We start from the raw sequence: 19,395 nt of genomic DNA, 5'->3' as shown, positions 1-19,395 counted from the left end.
AAACTGAAACAACAAAAGTAAACAAAACCAAGCAAATAATCAAGCAAAAATTTAAGTAAAATTATTACATGTTCCTGATTGCTTAATCATAATTCACATTAATATAAAGAGAAAAGCAATTGAAAAATAGAATTTTTAAAGGGAAAAGCAGTTTCAGGAAGACAGACTTACACCCAATAAGTAGGGAAATGAGAGACACAGATGCCCAGTTTTAATAGTGATGGTAGGATGGAGTGAGACCTTTGTGTGCTTTAGTTTCTCCTACTGTATTTTATGGAGGGATCCATACACAGAACAGATGATGGCTGTATCTGAATGCAAGGTGGAAACAGTTTTTTGCTAGAGGACATGTAGAAAGATCGCTTAAGTAATCATTTTTAATTATTTTTAAAGAAAACAAAAGTGCAGAATCAAGTTTATTACCTGTAATATTTTTCTCGGAAAGTGCAGACTACTTTCATGTCCCATGAAAATATGTTTTATGATATTCAACTAATCATGAGAAAATGTTCACATTTTAATAATATCACCAAGGGCTAAACTCCTAGTTGTACTGCTTACAGATTTTAAAGACAGTCATAATAATAATACATACTTAATACAAAAGCTTGAGGGTCAGTGAGTATTTGTATGCCCTCTTACAGTACAAAAACCTCCAGATGTTTCTTTTACACTTTAAGTTCCACTTCCTCTGTCAGCCAGCAAAGAGAACAAGGTATTGTCAAGTCCGTATGTGTCCACAGTCAGTCATCCAGCTGGCACAGCAAGGCTACACCTCTCTTGATCCAGTGCTGGACGGGCTGGTCTGTGTTGAGCTTCAAAGCAATGACGAAGTTTGTGGAATGCCCAGTAGTGGACAGAACCCCTTTGCGCTCGCTTGTCTTGTACAGTGGGCAAACATAGGCATTAAACTCCTTTATGTCTGATGTTACAGCTTCAAAAAAAAACCCCAAAATAATGCATTAAATTCAGCATTCTGTTGGTAGAAATGTAATCTACATGCAAATGTTAAGTATTTACAGTAACATCTTTAAAGGTCAATTAAAATGCAAAATTGTTTTGTGAGCAACAGAGTAAAATTATCCGGCTTTTTCTCCTTGTGTCTTCTTATGTGGTTTGTTTTGTTCTTAAACCCCACTAATTGGCTAAAATTTATTTTCAGGACTGGATGCCTTCCTGTGATTCTACCAGCTTTGTAATACTGAAAAACACATTAAAAGCTGAATAGTTACTAAGTTAATACATAGCTTATACATGAGTTTTTCACAGCTCTGCAAGAATTCTGATCCAGTTGCCAGAGAACCTAACTGCAATTCAAGTCGTCTGATATCCAAGGATAGAACTCTGCGGGAACTCTTTGTTGATCAGACTGCTTGCATGAACTTGTGCAAAGCATAAAAGCATGCAGGTCTGAACAAATTTATCCAACTTCAAGAGAAGGCACCAGCAGAAAAAGTGGAAAAATTTAATACTGACTATTTGCTAACACTTAAGTTGCAGCAGTTGCAGTAGTAAGTCCTGATTTTGTGCATAAATAAAACCAGGGATTTACTCCTCTCAATCAAAGAAAACAAGATTTGTGAAAATTATCTTACTAGTAAGAAAAACAGCAATCACAGAGCTTAAAATAACCTGAGCAAACCTGCTAAATCACATAAAGTAAAATACTGAGTTTCTGTAAGTCAGTCAAAAGTTCTCCTCAGTGATCTTCAGTAAAAAAAGGAAACCACTGTTGCAGTTTCTTGTTGAATTGCTCACACATCAGAGAAATGGTACTCACTTGGCTTTATCCAAATGATTGGCATGGCATCAAAGAGGACTTTGGGATACTGCTCACTTAACATTCCCCTGGAAAGAGAAAGCAACAAAGTAATTGTTTGTGGCTTGAGGAGTTCAGCAGGTGTTTTTTGGTTGTTGCTTGTTTGTTTTTTTCTTCCTCATTTTCCATGCATGAAAGGGTACTTAATTTGGTGTGTTATTCCAATAATATGAAAAGTATCACTTAAATTATTTAAACCAGTCCTGTTTGAGCACTGCAAAAAGCTTTCCAGAACCACACTAAAACACTTGGCTACTGACTTGGTCCTGTCCCAGCGAGCTCCATCCAAAAATAATCCGTGGATGTAAACGCCGTCCTCCGGTGCAGTATCAGCAGTATCCTGAGGAATAACCTGCAGGAAATAAGTGTTTCAAGTCATGAAACTCCCACAGCTCTTTGCTTTTTGAGCTATTACGCCAATTTCCAATTTTCAGACCAAATCAAACTGAGAATAATATAGTAACCCTTCCTTTCAATGCTACTTTTATACATATCTATAGAGACAGCAGACTTCTCTGGGTTTCTTAATTACCTTTCTTATAGTTTATAACATGAGGCCCAATCACACAGAAAAATATACACTCGTTAGGCTCTTTTCTTGAGTGGAATTCTGGGTCCAGTGATAGAATTACTTTTAATGACTTTGAGAATATCTCTTCTACAGAGGTTATTTAGCCAGCCAGTCTTACCAAATATATGTCTTCAGACTGCAGTCAGTTGCAAAATGAACTTTCCAGTTAGGATTTATTTACTACATCTCACCACAACATCAGGACTCAGATTAATAAAATACTAATTTATAGTTTATCCATACCTCAAATTCATACCCTAGAAGGTCAATAGGGATCCTGTGCTTCCTAGCATAGTTTTGCATGGCTCCAGTTAGGAAAGCTTGAGTAAAATAGAATCCTGACAGCCAAAAAACAGCAGGCTTCCCTAATTCATACCAGTCCTGGAGAGAGGAAAGCAATACATTGAACAATCAGAAAGAGAGAAATCCCATATGCTTTGACTATTTTCTACATAATTGTACTCAGAGAATCTAAACAAAGCCTATCACTCCTTTCCCAATAAAAACAAATTATATGGAAAAACAGATTGAACAATTAGCAGCACTGGTACTTTTACATTACCTGTAAAAACTTCAGCCTTGCTAGCAAATCCACAACATAGCTCCCTAATGGTTTTAGACTTGGGTATGAATGCTGTGCCCACTTCTCAGGAACTTTTCCAACAAGGAGATTGCCAGACAGAGCCTCCAGCTCAGCATCCATAACAACCAGTCCTTTAATGGCTTTCTTCAGGTTAATTAGTGTAATACGAATGGTTTGGATTAAACTAGAATTAAAAAAAAAAAACAAAACCAAAAAAAACCAAACCGCAACAATTTTCACACATTCTGCATGATTTGTTAAACACGACTATGTCATTGGAAAAAAAATAAAAGAAGTGGATTATGGAGGCATCTACAGAACTTTTATAGCTTTTTTATCTATATATCTATATAGATATCTGCACAATAAGCCATGTCTGTAAAGTCATGAATTTATGCTTTAGTGCAGATTTATTTAAGACTAGGAATACAAATAAATTCTTTTGTTATCTCTGATATTCTGAATTGTTTTGTAAGAGGATAAATTTGGAACTCCAAATGGGTCCACTATATACTAGATGAAGGAAAAAAGTTTAGATTGCAAAAGAAGAGGTGGGTAGGGTGTGCAATAAGGATAACTTGGAGACTTAAGGCCAGGGAGCATCTGGGAGAAAATTAAGGAGACATAAAGAGACAAATAGAGAAGAAAGAAGACAGAGAAAAAAAACAGAAAGAAGGAACAGAGAGGCAGATGAAGTTAAAAATGAAAACTAGGAAACAAAGTCAAAAAAGAGACTGAGGACCCAAGGAGAAAAATAAATGCAATTCTACGTTTGTAGTTTAGAAGAATAATTGTGAAAATTAGGCATAGGGAAAAAAGCATCAAAAGAAGAGGGAAAAAATAATTCAAACAGAAGGACATGAGAAAATTAAGAAACAAAGAGAAATATTTTCATTACAGAAAACATGTTATAAGATATAACTGTGCACGTAGAGTTTCTAAATCCTTTACCCTATAGGTCAGAAATATGAGGAAAATAACATGAAGGTAAAAGATGGTGAAATGGAAACAGAAGTTAAAACAAATAGATATTGTTTGTATTCTCCTTTCCCAGTACTTCTTCATACTCCCTTCTTTTCTCTTTTAGTTAATTTTGCCACTTCATTTTTCCTGACATCTATCCTACACTCTAACTCTCCACAAGGAGCAAGGGTGTCTGGACTGCAGATATCACTCCAGGCCATTAGAAGGGATCAAAATCATATTTCACACACCATGGGGCTTACACAATATGATTTGCAAGAAATATTTTTCTGCAAATGGAATGATTTCCGGTAAATTTAATAAAATAGAACATTCTTACTGGTTAAATCTTTCCATTTCTTGCACCAGCACAGTGTTCATACTTTCTTCATATCTCACAGGATATTTAATTAGGCAACTTTCAATGTCAAAATCCTTTGGAAGCTGTAAATGAGAACACATTTGGAAATCATTCCATGTATCATTATGATTTTACAATAAAGGTATGCAAATAGGAAAATCAGTAGAGCAATATAACCCACTAAACTTTCGATTAGTATCTTAGTAATACAGGATTCAGTAATTCAATCTAAATAAAAATTCAGGGTTTTTTAAAAAACACCTGGAATTTTTAATAAAATGAAAAAAATTTAATACGTTTCTATTTATTAATTTTAAATTTGTCCATGTGAATAAATCAACTGTTCTTTCAAGTTCTCTTTGCTCTGCTTTCTCCCTTTCTCCTGTCTTCTGCCTATTTAATAGATTTCTTTCAACTGAAATATAGCCGTGGTCTGTTATAGCCACAAAAGTTCTTACTTTCATATTGCATGAAATTCACTTCAGAATGCTTTTCTTTCAACAGAAAAGCTATTTTACACTGAAGATTCTAGTTAAGGAATTTGTGCTTTGTAAGAAGATAAATTGAAGTCATTTGTATATCCCAATACCTTGCTGAGAATATCATCTGCAATTGCATAAAGAGTGCTGTCACCACCGCCAGAAGTTCCCTGAGTGCCTCCTCCTTGTGTTAAAAGCAGAGATTCAAAGATGGTCTTAGTTTGCTGAAGATCTTTTGCAATATCCACATTTTCATGCAAGCCAAATACCTCTGGGTGCTGAGTAAATGGAAGATTCTAGGACAGAAAAAAAAAACAACAACTCTGGGTGACATAAAGCAGGAAGAATGTGATCCAAGCTTTCTTCAAGAAGTCGAGTGAAAAGCTACCACTGACTTCAGCTGCAGGTGAGTGAGGACCTTAGAGGCAGCTATTCACAGACAAAATTACTGGTGATAAAGCCACCACCTCTCATACAGAAAGCAATTTCCAAGGAATTCTCAATTATCTATGCTACACATCCTCCTATCCACTTACTGATTCCCTCTCCAAAACATCTGAGATCCTGGCAAGGATTATGCAAACATGCTAGCCAAGAACTAGAGCACACAATTAATTGTGCTGCAAAACTACCTCTTTAAGCCTTTAAGAATTGCTTTCTTACACATCTTTGTAACAGTGCAAAATCTTGTTGCTATTTCTTACCTTAATAAACTCAATGTATTCCTCATATGTGCCTTTGGGTGGAGCATAGTAGTTGCCACTGGGAGAAAAAGTGTAACGAGGATTTTCAATTATATCTGGGTTAAAGAAGTCATCCAGCATTGTGAGCAGCAAACGTCTGTCCCAGTCATCTGTCACTCGACCTCCATAGTTACATTCCCCAGTCAGGTAAGAGACAGCTTCAAAGGGAACGTGGCTATACTCATTGATGAATAACTGAAACAGAAATAACAGCAACTCTAGAGGCTTGCAGCATCTGCTAAACAATGATCTGCTAACAGACTAAAAGGCTGGAAGCTACAGCATGTGTAGGCTGCAGTTTATGGAGTTTTTTTCCTAGGTGCTGGAAATCCAAATTCTGAGATCTTACTTTCAGGTAAAAATTATTGTTTAAAATCGAGATGAGTTAAGAGTAAAAGCTTCTTATGAATATCAAAATTATTCAGTCATCCAAGTCATTCTTGAATTATTTACAAGTGGATGGTTTTTCCAGTTCAAACTTTATAGATGGACACTTTTCTGCACCAGAAATAAGCGCACATTTCACTTAATTTATCTTTTAATCTTCCTCCAATCTCATTCATTAACTTCTTGGTAACTTTTTCAAATCTTCAGCCTCAACTTCTGTAATTCAGTTTTAACTCTCCTGACTTTTTCAGAATGCCTATAAAAGGTTCAATGTCAAGTAGTGTCCACCATCTCATCTTGAGGAAGAAGAGTCTGAGGTTCTGTTAACTACCAGTATATATGTAAAAAAAATTTCCTCCTACTAACCACCCTAATATGTGACTGTCATCGACATGTGCTACTTAAAAAACAGTGAGCTCTTCTACATGACAAATTTAACTTTCATAATACTTACATATATTAATTATATTCCACATGTCTGTAGAAATCTAAACTTTTTATGTCATTTGTAATTTTGAAAATATTCGTAATATGATTGACATTCCTTGCCTTTACAGCTGAAGTCCTGAATATCTATGAATATTTGAAGTAACTTCAGTGTATTGCTCCTTGTGACTCCCAGCTGTGCTTTGCAAGATCAGAGTTTAGGAGGTAATCAGTGGTTTTACCTGCAGCTGTCTGATACTGATTCGCAAGTCGGATTCATTAAATCCATAGGGTATATTCCAACCAAGGGGCCCAAACTTCCTTCTCTCCTGAACAAGAGCATGGAAGAAACAAACTCCAAAGAGTAGTTTCTCCCATATCTTTAAGAAAAGGAAAAGAAAAATGTATTATTAACTAGTCTGTAAACTCATGGTAGTGTGCAACCTGTGTAGTGAGCACCCTTGCATTACCTGTCTCCACCCAGTTATATATAAATCCAGGCCACCACTAAGTACCTTCTGTTTTTTGCTTTGGGAACAAGTGCACACACAGTGCCACATATGCAAGCACATTTAGCCAGTTCCTCAAGTACCATGACATTCTTTAATGTATAGGGCAACTGACTTCATAAGAATTCCAATAGTGCCAGATATTTATTTTTAAGGTTCATTAGATAAACAAAAAAATACAAATGTATTTTTAAAGCAAGTCCTTAGGTGCAGTCACACCTCTGTATATTGATAACTCTTATCTCTGATTCCACTGTTTTTCACTTCCTTCTCAGGTAATGATTAACAAAGTTGTTCACCAGGTATCAATAAGATATACTGGCACTGCAGTACTTGCTCCCTGCTAGCAAAAGGTCTCCTCAGGGCTTATCATCTCAATAATGACAGACATGCCCTTTTAATCAATGTTAAGAGTCCATGCACATTGTATACTATGGGTGTATAGCATATAGGTGATTTAATAAAGCCTAAGAAACCATTTAAAATATTGCTACGTGAAATTACCTGGCAGATGTAATTCTTAACTAATTATCACTGCAAAACCTAAATTCACAACCACAGTAAAAATTTTAGCTTGTAATTATTCACTGGACAGAAATTAATATATGTGTGGGTAAAAAAACTCCAAAGCACAAAAAAAACTTCTCAAGAGAGAGGCACATTACCAGCTCCTTTCCAGGGCATCCAGCAAAGAATTCAGGATCAGAAATAGGGTCAGAAAGGAATGACTGAAGTAGGTTTAACCGGAGACCAGTAGGAGGCTCATTTGTCATCTTCACTCCATTTTGCAGAATGGTTACTGGAAACTAGAAATAAAAATAGAAACACTGCATTCAGAAAGCATGGAATAGATTCTATACTGACAATATACAATTATTCTGTGTTTTTTACATAAACAACTATTGGCAAGAAATTACATTTTGAATGTCAACAGCTTATAAAAATTATCCAAAGCACCAAGAAAGTAAGACTCTGCTGTAAATAACAAACCTGTATTTTAAAATGTTTTCTTGGTATTCAACACTTCACAAATAAAATGCAAGGTTAAAAAAATTTCTTTATGTGAAAGCAAAAAACCCCTCTTAGTCATATATGCTGACAAATTGCAGTTCCGTTCAGTAGTACACAAAATATTGCATGTCACAGTATCAAATTATTATGAAGGAAGCTTGATATTATCATGTTTATAGTAATTGTCAAGTGTCCTTTCTTGGTTAAATTACCTCTTCAAAGCCTAATTGAATTTCAGAGAAGTTTTGTATTATCAGCTCATTCTAGTATACAAAAATTCCCTAAAAATGCCATCAATTTTCCCTTTCCCTAAACAGAGATTATGGAGCAATGCATATACCTTTGGTGAAGGGTAACTTGTAAGCCAAAGTCTGAATTCTGGGTGACATTTTTCACTGTTAAGCCCCTCACATATTCTCTCCAGCATTGGCATCCAGGAGACAGCTAAATGACAATTTTGTAAACAAACCCATGTTCCTTCTTCCATTCCTGTTTGAATCATTTTTGTAGCAATTGGTCCTTGTCCTTGTCCTAATGAGATGGACTGAAATTTATCTCCTACCATGTCCCTGTCATTTGCCAGTTTCAGGAGGCCTTGAACAGAAAGCGTAAGACTTTAGCACTCACACATTAAAAATAAGTTATGTCAGAAAAAAGATACTAAAAAACTTCTATTACTATTTTGTTTATATGTACATACTAATTCCCATTTTGAAGGGGCATAGAATTCTACTAGTCTGACATAATGCACTTGTAATGCACTCATATTTACTTGCAGATAGTGCAAAACAATCCTCACTGTGTATTGAAGGGGAATTTGAGGTCCCTATTTTCTCCTTCTGTGTATACTTACTAGACATGGGATCTGCTCCGGGAGACAGCACAAATATTAAAGGGACTGTAGCAGTTGAATCTAAGTAACTTTTTGCTAGATCAAAAGGTGGTGGCTCTACAAATTTCTTCCCCAGTTTCTCAGTAACAAATGTTGTTATAGCTGGACCAATCTGGTAAAAAAAAAGAAAATACAAACCATTAACATAGATATAACTGCAGATCTGACACTGTTTTTATGCCAAATTCCCAAGCCTGCAGGCACTTCTCTGATTTGCAGAAATTTGAGACCAGTCTTGCAGAACTTTCTTACAAGAGGAATAATAATGTTTTTAGAAAATAAAGAATAACATACCTCATATAAATAATATTAAATAACATTAAGACTTTGATTCAGGCTTTTCCTGATGTGGAAGACAAGCACATTCACCCTTAGGAAATATCAATGTAATTATTTTAAATTAATACAAGGGAGCAATTGCAATATGCCTTGAATTATAACATTGATAGTTCCTAAGGAAAATGCAATACAATTTGTTTAGTGCACCAAAGGCAGAATTTGTTGAAAGTTCTTCTTGGTCATTAGAATTAACATATTTTATCTCTTTTTGCTTTAAAAATAATTGGTATGAAAGCACATAGTATTAGATACCCTGTGTATTTTTTTCAGGCCAATATGTCTTGTTCTCCAGTATATTGGGTGCACCAGGAAATAGCCTAGCCATGAAAAAATACTTCAATGGGACTAGAACAATGAGAATCCTTCAAAAGGTTTGTTAAATCACATCAGAAATAAAGATTTCAGCAGATGCTTGTGGTGTTTGTATTGGCCATTTGAAAAATAAGAACAGCATTTACTTTCTGAATGAACACAATGAAAAACAGATTAATTAATGGAAGAGGCAGGGCAAAATATGCTACAAGGCACGGCACAGTCTACAAACTGTTATGGAGACATAACAGACAAATTTACCTTGTCAGGTCTTAAGCACCGAAGAATTATTATTTTCTGTAATTCAGTTAAGGTATCATTAAACTCTTCTGGTAATGGAAAGTTTTGAGGCTCTTTGCTATCGTACATTTTTTGCCATTCACCTATATTTTCAGAGACATGACTCCTAGAGAAAAAAACGTAAGTACTATAAATACCTGGAGTATATTTTTAAGGTTTATCAAAGGCAAATTACATTGTACTGTCATTTAAGACACTTCATATCTACATCAGAAAATAATGCCACAATTGAGCTTCTCCATGCTGAACGGAGAAAAATCTCTTTCCACCATGCTGCTCAGGAGAGACTCCACCTGAAAAGTTCCAAGTTGACAACAAGTTCTGTCTGTTTCTCCAGCCAGCACTGCTTGGACATTCATAGGTCCGGGTGAATTTTCTGCCTCCACTATTTCAGGAAAACACCACACTTTAACTAAAGAAAATTACCAGGAAATTCAACTAGGAAAAAAATCATTTTCCTTCACACAATATGCAGAGTATGTCCTTTGCAATGGGACAACCTGCAGGATTATCATCCATATTGCTAATAAAACTCCAAAGGAGCTGAAACACAAAACAACCTCAAAGAACTTCTAAGACAGCAGTGTTACTACACTCAGATCCAAATGCCCCAGCTAATTTATGGAAGTCTTGTACAGCCATGCTGTCTCCGGAATTTACTGTTAAATTCTATTTAAACCCAAGGTGAAATTACATTTTTTTAGGGTGAAATTGTAATGAGTTCAGGAGAATAGAGTTTACTAGAAAAACTCCTTCCAACTACAGTGGAATTCTGTTATATGTACTGTCTCTGGCTTTCACTGAAACCTTAAAACACTATTTCTCTACCATTAAGACATTTCAAAAGAAAAGTTTTTTGGGCAATGCCTCAAATAATTTAGAAAAAACGATTTTATTAAATAATATTATAATAGTGATCTGACTGATCAAAGTAAGTGAAGCAAACATGATTATGAAAAAAGGGGGCTGTTTTCATCCCATTTGCATTCTGGCACTGATTTGGAAAACACAGTAAACATTTCTTTCAGCATGTTACATATGTATTGGTCAAAACCAATTCAGGCCAATTCACATCAGTACTTTACTATACCTCAGTCCTTCCATAGCTGGGAATTCACTTGCGCGACATAATTCATCCCAGCTCTTATCTGATAGCCAAGATGGATCTGGATTCTTGTGCTCATTCTTGAGACCTACACCTCCAGTTAGTAAGAACATAAACTCTTGATGTTCCATTTCCTTATTAGCCCTATATTAAGAAAAAAAAAATTAATCAGTAATTGAGATACAATTTTACATAATATAAACAGTTGTTTTAAATTCATTACACTTCACTGCCCTTTAGGAATGCTTCTACTTCAGTAAGAGCTGACATCAGATCTCAATATGATATATTATTAAAAAACTGCCTGGTAAAAATGTCTGATTAACACTAAAGTAAGGGTTTCAAGAGGTAAGTCTTACAATCAATGAATTGTTTAAGTTGGAAAAGTCTTTTAAGATCAAGTCCAACCATTAACCCAGCACTGCCAAGCTACCGCTAACCCATGTGCCTCAGTTCCACATCTGCACAGCTTTTAAATCCCTCCAGGGATGGTGATTCCACCACTGCCCTGAGCAGCTTGATCCAGTGCTTGACAACACCTTTGGTGAAGAATTTACTCCTAATACCTGCCTTTTTTTTTTTTTTTTTTTTTTTTAATGTACAATTATTCCTGATTTTTAAAGGCTTTGCAGAAAATAATGCATTCTGCAACTACAGTAGCCTCACAAAATGGCCCAGTAAGAACATCCATGTACAGATGAGTACACGCTGCAATTAATTAAGTACGCACATTATGGTTGTGTAATTTTGACCATATCATTCTTTCATAATGTATTCACACAAAATTAGGAAGAAAAAAACTAAAAAGCTGGTGGAAAGGGGAAGACTGCATCTGAGATCTCATGGTGTCATGCAAAAGGGTATCAGACAAAGAAGAGAAAAAATGAAAAACAAAGACAAAACTCTAGAAGTTGTTGGCATTACACATTACTGCCTAAGTTTTAGTTCTAAAATGTTTTCTTAAATAACAGCAATTGTTTTTGAATACAGATGCTGTGTTAACACTACCCAGATCCTTTAAAGATTGATTTATCATTGACAAAACCATTGACAAATGGGCACACATTTTGTTTTCACAGTTGTTTTCATTGTGTTCCGTATAAGTGATACATGCACTCACATACTCTTCCATTTGTTAATGTTACACATCTTAGCCCAAAATATTCATGACCTTATTCCAAAGGCATTATTATCAATGTGCACAAGAACATTCCATGTCACCAGTACCTGCTTCCATGATAAAATCATTAGTTTCTGTTAGTAAGAGACTTCACAAAAATGAGCTTACATGAGCAGATTACAACACAACAAAAACGAGAAGAGCAGCTTGTCTGCTTCAAACAGTGAACGACAGACTTGGCAGTACAGATTGTAGATGAAGTGGTCATTTAGATACTGAAGTCGCTTCTTCAAAACTTTAGACTTATTACTAAAAAGAAAAAAAGTGATAAACTGAGACTTCAAATGTAATAACATATACAATCCCTTAAGAAATCTCATCTATTTAGGGTTGTGGGGGATTTATCTTAGATCCACAGGCTCCACAAGGGACTCAGGTGACAGTTTCCCCAAAATTTCAACTATATGCCCTCTCTTTTTAAAAGACTGTAGCACTTTTAGAAGTCTCAAGCAAAATAATAAGCTGAAATCAATTTGCCACAGTTAAGTGGTGACACTCAGTCCTCAAAATGGAACCTATTTCAGAACCTGACTTCACACTAAGTCACATTCTTAAAAATATTTCAATATAGCACATGCTTACAGTTCATCATTTGTTTTATCAGTAACTAAAAAGAGCAATTAATTCATTAATAAATCCTATTTTCCTTCAAAAGCCTTCATTTAAGGAGGCATATTGTTTCCAAACAGTGATAACTATTCACAGGAAGAGAACAGAACCCCTCTTATTTTCTGCCAACAGACTGTCTTTACCTGTCATGAATGGAGCTGATGAAGAGGCTGACAAACCAGCTGAGGGAGTACTGGTACATGGGATCAATGTTGGCCAGGTCTGCGATGCTGAAGAAGAGCACGGCCGAATGCCATGCCACGGGCCGATAGGCCTCCCGCGACTCTGCGATCTTCAGCTCTGTCTTCTCTGCAATCTGCACACCCACAGCAGGGGGGAAACAACAGCTTGTAATAGTCTTACTAATCTTAAGTCTATAAAAATGTTACTGCTTAATAATGTCAATGAAATAGTTCCATACAGCACTGTAACACCAGAGTAATGCAACTTCTTTGCTCCAGAAGGCACCACTCCAGTAGGTAAAACGAGCACTTGGCCCTACCCCAGTACTGCCTGATCTATTTACCTGCACTACAGATACACTAACTTTAAAATGCTTTAAAGACTGAATAATGTACCAGTGAAGATTCTCTAACAGATCCAATTTTAGCTCTCTTCCCATTTCACAGGTATAGAATTTACTCCTTGTGCTATGTATCCAAATCAGAGACCTTCCGCTGGCTGCAAATTTTAACATTTAATTTCTCTGTATTATTGAGGGAAGCAGACATACACACTGCTTTACCTGCTGTTTTCTTGTGATCTCATTAGCCATGATTTTAGCAGAATCCAAGACCTGGATGGCAGTCTCATCTTCCAGAATATCACCTTCAGATGACTCTAAAGTTTCTAAAATTTTCTCCTCAATTTCTTGTAGATTCTTTTTATTGGCTGCAGACTGAACAATGAGAGCATTTCTTTCCTCTTCTAAATCTGGCCTAATGAAGAAAAACACAAAACCCAAAATCACTCAGTGCTCATGTTGCACTGGCTGCAAAAGAAGCCCATGAAAATTACTCCTTCTTCCTACAGGAAGCTATTTGTGAACATTCTTTTCAGTTTAAGCAGGTTTTGTTGTTTAACATCTATCTATACTGGTGAGTAGAGATTTCTTTGCATGATTTCTACTCAGTATTTGGAAACGATGGTCTGATCTTTAACATCTTAGCATTTTGCAAATGGCAGTCCATCCTACTTTTCCTTTATTGTATCCCTGCCGCCTGAAAAAAACCACCATGTGATATGCAGAGCCAGTTTACTGCTGGAAACACTTCTGTTAGCAAATCCTTTACCCCAATTGCACTGACAGGTCTGTCCAACCAAGATACTACTTCTCTGTCCCCTATGTGAGGGCTGAGATAGGATCCATAATGAGTTTCAGAGGTGCTTTGCATTTATTTCATACAAAATTAAAATTAAATCCTTATAATTCTGCACCTTTGTCTGGCAATTCAGTAACACTGAAAAAATAACAGTAATGATTTAAACTTCAAATAATATTTACATAGTTTTCTAACATCCAAGGAATATTTCAGGTGAAAAACTGCCATGAAAAAACAATGATTTCACATCTGTTATTTTAATTATCTTGTGGACACTTACCCCTAACACTACCCTAACAAACTTTTTAAAGAAAAAAATTTTAATTTAAAGCTGTTACTGAGCAACATTTACACAACGTAACATCCATTTTTCTATACAATAAATTAATTTCTCATTTCCTTGGAATTATGCCATAAAAACCTTTAATGGCTGTTTACCATAAAGAGAGACCTACCTCTCTTCTGCTACAACAATACCCAGCAGCTGGTCTTCAAGTCCCTCTGGTGTTATCATAAAATTGAGTAATAAAACTTTTGTAGCAAGTTCAGGCATATAGTGTGGATTTCTTAGTTTTGTGGTAATAAAAAACTTGAAATCGCTGGAATACTCAATAACACTCTCACCAAGCCTGATACACTCCATACCTCCTAAAGTTAAGAAGAGAAACATTAAGAAAACTTATCTACTCCAATTATTCATAGAAAAAAAATACTTCTGTCATTAAATAAAAGCAAACTTTTCATCAATGATAAATTTGCTGAAAAGTAAAAATGAGTAAATATATCTGATACTCTAAAAAATTCTCACAGACTTTAGTGGGGCCACTTATCACTGTCAGCAGATGAAATCAAGTCAATCCAATTAATACTGTACTTCCAATTTGCATATACAAAAACTAGAGATGGCAACAGAGAGCTGTGGAATCATTCCCAAATATTATATTCTTACAGACTACTCTTTCCTTGAATTATTTGTCTGAAAGAGAAAACCACAAATTTAAAAAAAAAAAAAAAAAAAAAAAAAAAAAAAGTGTTTGGGCTTTACTTCCCTTTTGTTTTTTAATTCTGACCATGAAAACATGAAACCACGAATAAAGACAAACTAAGTAAGAAGGAAGGGAAAACATATTTTTCTTTAAGTGCACTTTTCTGCGCACATAACAGGAGAAAAAGCTGAGTACCAAATTTACAGGTACTTGCTAAGTACAGTGAAAACTATGCCTTAAGCAACATGCCTTGACAGCTTTTCTTGATTTGTACAAAATTTAGCAAATATTATTATTAGACTAAAACATATGAAAACGAACACACAAAACAATTTCACTGACAATGTCTCCTTCACAACCTCTTTAGTCTCCTATAGCGATCTGGTGAAGGTTTTCACATGAAACATTATCATGATAGGCATGAATGACATTTATTAAAAAGTAAAACTTCAGGCTGTTGTGCGATTACCCTTCTCTTACCACAGTCAGAATTAAGGCAAGAAGAGAGCAAGACAAAAAACTTGTCTCTGGTGGTTCCAGAGACAAGAAACTGAACATTAATGGGCTCTCCTTCAGGGTTCTAAATTAATTCTGCTGTACCTTGTTTAAATGTCTGTTTAAGGAGCAAAGGTTCAAGAGATGGGTCTAGTTCTTCTCCAACATTTTCTAGCAGCAGTGGAGTCCCAAACTGAATGCAGTTCTCTACAGTTCTCATATAATCTGTGTCACTGATCTTGATAACATTCAGACGGTTGTCCTTCTCAAAATTCTTGATCCATTTATTTGCTTGACCTTGAGGATCAATCATTAATGGCCTAGAAAATACAGGACAGTTTTCTCAGTGCTTGCAGGCATTTTTCAAAATTTTAAACTGTTTCAGATGTTTCTGTATCAGACTGTCAAGAAGAAGTGATACAATTTAATTATATTATTTTAAGGTATCAGTGAATAATGGATGCATAGGTGTTTTATGATAATTTGAAAAGTAATAGCAGAAATAGCTTTAAAAGTTGCAAAAAATGTTTAACATTTTTCATAAAATAACCAGAATGCAGACTTCTTGTAAAATATTGTTCTACCTCCCCCCTGGAACATAAAGATTCCACTCCTTTCTCAATTATATTGTTGTACAGAAGCTACATTGTTTCCAGATATATTCTTTTATTAAAAGTGGGAACTTGTTTGGATTTGAATATTAAACCTTTTTGTCACCTACCAACGTCTTGAATTGTCAACAATGACCCCATTGTCTACAGAAAATACATCAGTTGGCAAACCAGCAATATTCCAGGCTCTTATTTTTATTGGATCACCAAGATTCTTGCTCAAAGAGAAATTCTCAGAACAAGGGATTTCTTTCTCCTGAAAAAGAGAGGAAAAACCCAAACAAAATAAACATTTTTCTTTATTCTGTGTTTCTTTATATCTTTAAACGTCACTTCAATCCAAAAATGACAATGTGCATTTTGTTTTAAGAAACTGAAATAGGTCATGTATAAGTAAAAATTCTGGGTAAAACAAACCCCTGATTTCAGTAACTCCTAGTTTCAATTAACTACATTTCCCCACTAAGTATTTACTCTCTGCAAATTTTGTAAGATTTGTCCAGTTTCTGGTACATTCATAATTGTGACATGAAGTTGTGAGTTAAGAAATTCATACACAGTTGAAAATATCATAATTATATCTTCCATTAACCCAGTACAGCAACCTAGTGATAATTTGTTACTGCTTAATGAATTTCAAGTGATTCCAAATCTCTTGATTTATGAATTATGGCATTCATATAAGTATGTGGGAAGTGTCCCTTTGCAAACAACACAATCGACCATCTAATTACCGTACAAATATTTGATGGTGTAAGTTATAGAATGTTTTACATTACACATAACTGCATTTTAAATTTAATTCTTTCATTTAAAGGCAAAAGACAGATAACAATGAGATTTTACTTCAGTAACAATCAAGCCATACAAAATCAATGATGGTCTCTAGTTTCTGATATACTATTTTGGAGTAAAGTGTAAGTGTGGAGTAAATTCACTGATTTAAATAAATTCAAATCTACAAAATATTGGACCAGCACAATTGATCCCATTGGTTTGCCCATGAGTTTTACTAGGGTAATATAAAATAAATTACAAGGGATTTTTGAAGCCTTCTGCAGCAGTCTCAAAAAACAAAAACATTTATTTAATTCTAAGATAACGTTCTAACCTCACACAGTTTGCTCCAATCTTTGGTACATTCTTGTCGAAATCCAGCAGTAAAAGCTCCCAGATATGCTATTACACCAGCTGATATCAGAATATCTCCTGTCAGATTATCATATTCCTCTTGAAGATTGTGTGCAGCTTGATTCCATCTATGACAAGCAGAGAAAAGTCATGCTGAAACCTCCGCACTAATGATATTGATGTTAAAAATCAAGTTGTTTTTGTTCATCTTAGGTAAGAACAGGTGAAGAGTATGAAAACCTAATTCATGTATTCTATTCTCATTTTGAAGAGACTTCCTCTAGTATTCTCCCAAGGTTGCTGCCCATATTTTTACACTAGAAGCAATCAGGAATATTTCAAGGTGCCAGATATTCTTTAGTGTTACAGTCCCAACATAGACATACAGCATTAGAGGCTTAGAGAATGGAATTTCAAGTTCTATTTCTACAGTGGTTGCTTATCTGAGATTTGAACTTGAACCTGACCTTGTTTTCTCTCCACCAAGGCCTCCAATCAGCTTCTCTGCTCGTTCCAGTTTTTTAGCACACATCTCAACCTGGAATTCTAAACGAGCCTTTTCTTCCGTCTTTTCAGCGAAAGTTTGTTCCAAAGCAGCCAAACGGCCTTCAACTGCTGCAAGTACTTCTCTCTTCTGATTCAACAGTTCCATTGTCGTTGCCAATGACTCCTCTGCCTCTTTTAAACGTTCTTTTTTGGGTTCAATCTCCTATTCAATTACAACCAATACACAAATGCTTTTAGTACGTTTTTTGTAACTTCATTATTAAGTACAATTTTTAGAGTGAATGCACGGAGCAAAGGAAGATTCCTTAGCACTGAGGGGCAAGGATCAAAACCACACCTTTGATACTCTGTGAAAGACTTCCATTCCCTTAATCCATTTGCATAAACCCTCTGCTGCTGAAGAAGCTTTAGCCACCACTTGTGGATCAAATTCTGGATTAGTCAGGTACTCAGTCCGAATCTTCTGCATGACAGATTCCTGGGTAACAAGAGCATTATAGCCCATCAGATCTCATGGCTGACACTTCAAAATTGAACAGATTCATTGCCATTTCTCTACACAATGAAATAAGAAAGAACTATACAGTATTGATTGTTGCAGAAATCACTGCTTATTAGATTGTTTTGACCTTCTTATCATATTTCATAGTCTTTTCCTGTCTTCATTCTAATCCCATCTCTATTTGCTGTATCTTCCATGTGGCAGCTCCCTAAGTGCTAAGAGCATTACAGTCACACAGAAGCCTTCATTTACACTGCCCTTTGTGTAAATACACCAATTCCATTATTTGCTATCTTTTTCTCAATGTACAACTTTGGGGATCACTATAAAAATGCATTTCTCCTTATGTAATACAAAATGTAATTGTTTATGCCTATTCTTGGGGATCAGTTTTATAAAGGGCAAAGCATATTCTATAAAGAACAAAGCATTTCCAATTAATTCAGCAAAGGGCAAGAATCATACTCTTGGATAGCAAGAGAATTGGGAGAAATCATCATATTTGAAAGGTTATATAGCTAGTACATTTCTGCATTTATTGTGTAAAATTTAAAAAATACTACCCATTTTGTCACCATTCATTCATTCATTCATTCAATCAAAATAATACAATTGGAAAAAGAAGAAAGAAAGGCAGCAATCGCCAGTCAATTATAAAAAGAAGTTTATAATGCTGAGTGGTAGTAAAGCTAGCAAAACAAAAAGGCACAAGAAGGCTGATAGTGGATCAAACGTCCATTGGTTCCACCAAAAAAACCCAAACAACTCCCAAAACAGAATATGTGAAATGAGGCTAGAAGGACACAGGCTCAGAAAAGACTGATTGATTTGGACAAATGATGTCTCTAACAGTTTTGTTGGTTTTGTTTTTTTTTTTCCTGCAAGAAAGTGTCTACATGGTAAAAATTACTGAAAATTCTTACTGGAATGGGTTTCTCGGAACAGGCTTTCAATTCCTTTAAGAAATTTATGTTGCCAAGCATTTTCTGGCTTGCAGTCCAGTAATCCAAAATCTACAAAACATAGTAGGAAATACCTTTTCAGGCTTTAAAACAAATACACATAAAAAAATACAAACCTCAATTAAAACTCATGAATATTTAATACTGATAACCTGGTATCCTTGAGATGCCAATAAAGCAGAAAATCATCATAAATCAAACATTTCCTTCCAATTATACTTTAAGTCAAAAAGTAAACAGTGTCCCAGGGAAGTTAGGTATTGTCTATTCTCAAGAAATTAGTAAAGTAA

The 19,395-nt window shown here is 35.2% G+C and overlaps 1 protein-coding gene across 2 annotated transcripts in view; it reads right to left on the bottom strand.

Moving 5' to 3' along the window:
* Positions 1 to 164: 164 nt before the first annotated feature.
* Positions 165 to 19,395, bottom strand: part of DNAH12 (dynein axonemal heavy chain 12) — a 59,537-nt gene continuing 40,306 nt past the window's right edge. The window contains exons 51-74 of one of the 2 annotated variants that reach the window (XM_083869358.1): positions 19,067 to 19,156; positions 17,979 to 18,119; positions 17,602 to 17,843; positions 17,115 to 17,262; positions 16,114 to 16,259; positions 15,498 to 15,712; positions 14,367 to 14,559; positions 13,335 to 13,527; positions 12,733 to 12,905; positions 12,089 to 12,229; positions 10,786 to 10,944; positions 9,657 to 9,801; positions 8,706 to 8,856; positions 8,193 to 8,446; positions 7,507 to 7,647; positions 6,575 to 6,712; positions 5,481 to 5,714; positions 4,887 to 5,072; positions 4,277 to 4,380; positions 2,953 to 3,157; positions 2,634 to 2,771; positions 2,080 to 2,171; positions 1,781 to 1,848; positions 165 to 934 (exon numbers count right to left, since the gene is read on the bottom strand). In XM_083869358.1, coding sequence (XP_083725484.1) covers positions 744 to 934; positions 1,781 to 1,848; positions 2,080 to 2,171; positions 2,634 to 2,771; positions 2,953 to 3,157; positions 4,277 to 4,380; positions 4,887 to 5,072; positions 5,481 to 5,714; positions 6,575 to 6,712; positions 7,507 to 7,647; positions 8,193 to 8,446; positions 8,706 to 8,856; positions 9,657 to 9,801; positions 10,786 to 10,944; positions 12,089 to 12,229; positions 12,733 to 12,905; positions 13,335 to 13,527; positions 14,367 to 14,559; positions 15,498 to 15,712; positions 16,114 to 16,259; positions 17,115 to 17,262; positions 17,602 to 17,843; positions 17,979 to 18,119; positions 19,067 to 19,156 — 3,888 coding nt within the window. In that variant the 3' untranslated portion in view covers positions 165 to 743. Of the gene's footprint in view, positions 935 to 1,780; positions 1,849 to 2,079; positions 2,172 to 2,633; positions 2,772 to 2,952; positions 3,158 to 4,276; positions 4,381 to 4,886; positions 5,073 to 5,480; positions 5,715 to 6,574; positions 6,713 to 7,506; positions 7,648 to 8,192; positions 8,447 to 8,705; positions 8,857 to 9,656; positions 9,802 to 10,785; positions 10,945 to 12,088; positions 12,230 to 12,732; positions 12,906 to 13,334; positions 13,528 to 14,366; positions 14,560 to 15,497; positions 15,713 to 16,113; positions 16,260 to 17,114; positions 17,263 to 17,601; positions 17,844 to 17,978; positions 18,120 to 19,066; positions 19,157 to 19,395 lie in introns of those variants that run through there. The other variant, XR_014590876.1, reaches the window with a different exon arrangement.

The sequence above is a fragment of the Zosterops lateralis genome (assembly GCF_965231275.1).
Source record: "Zosterops lateralis genome assembly, chromosome: 11".
NCBI lineage: Eukaryota > Metazoa > Chordata > Aves > Passeriformes > Zosteropidae > Zosterops > Zosterops lateralis.
The sequence above is the reverse complement of the archived record's forward strand: the minus strand, read 5'-3'. Positions and strand labels throughout refer to the sequence as shown.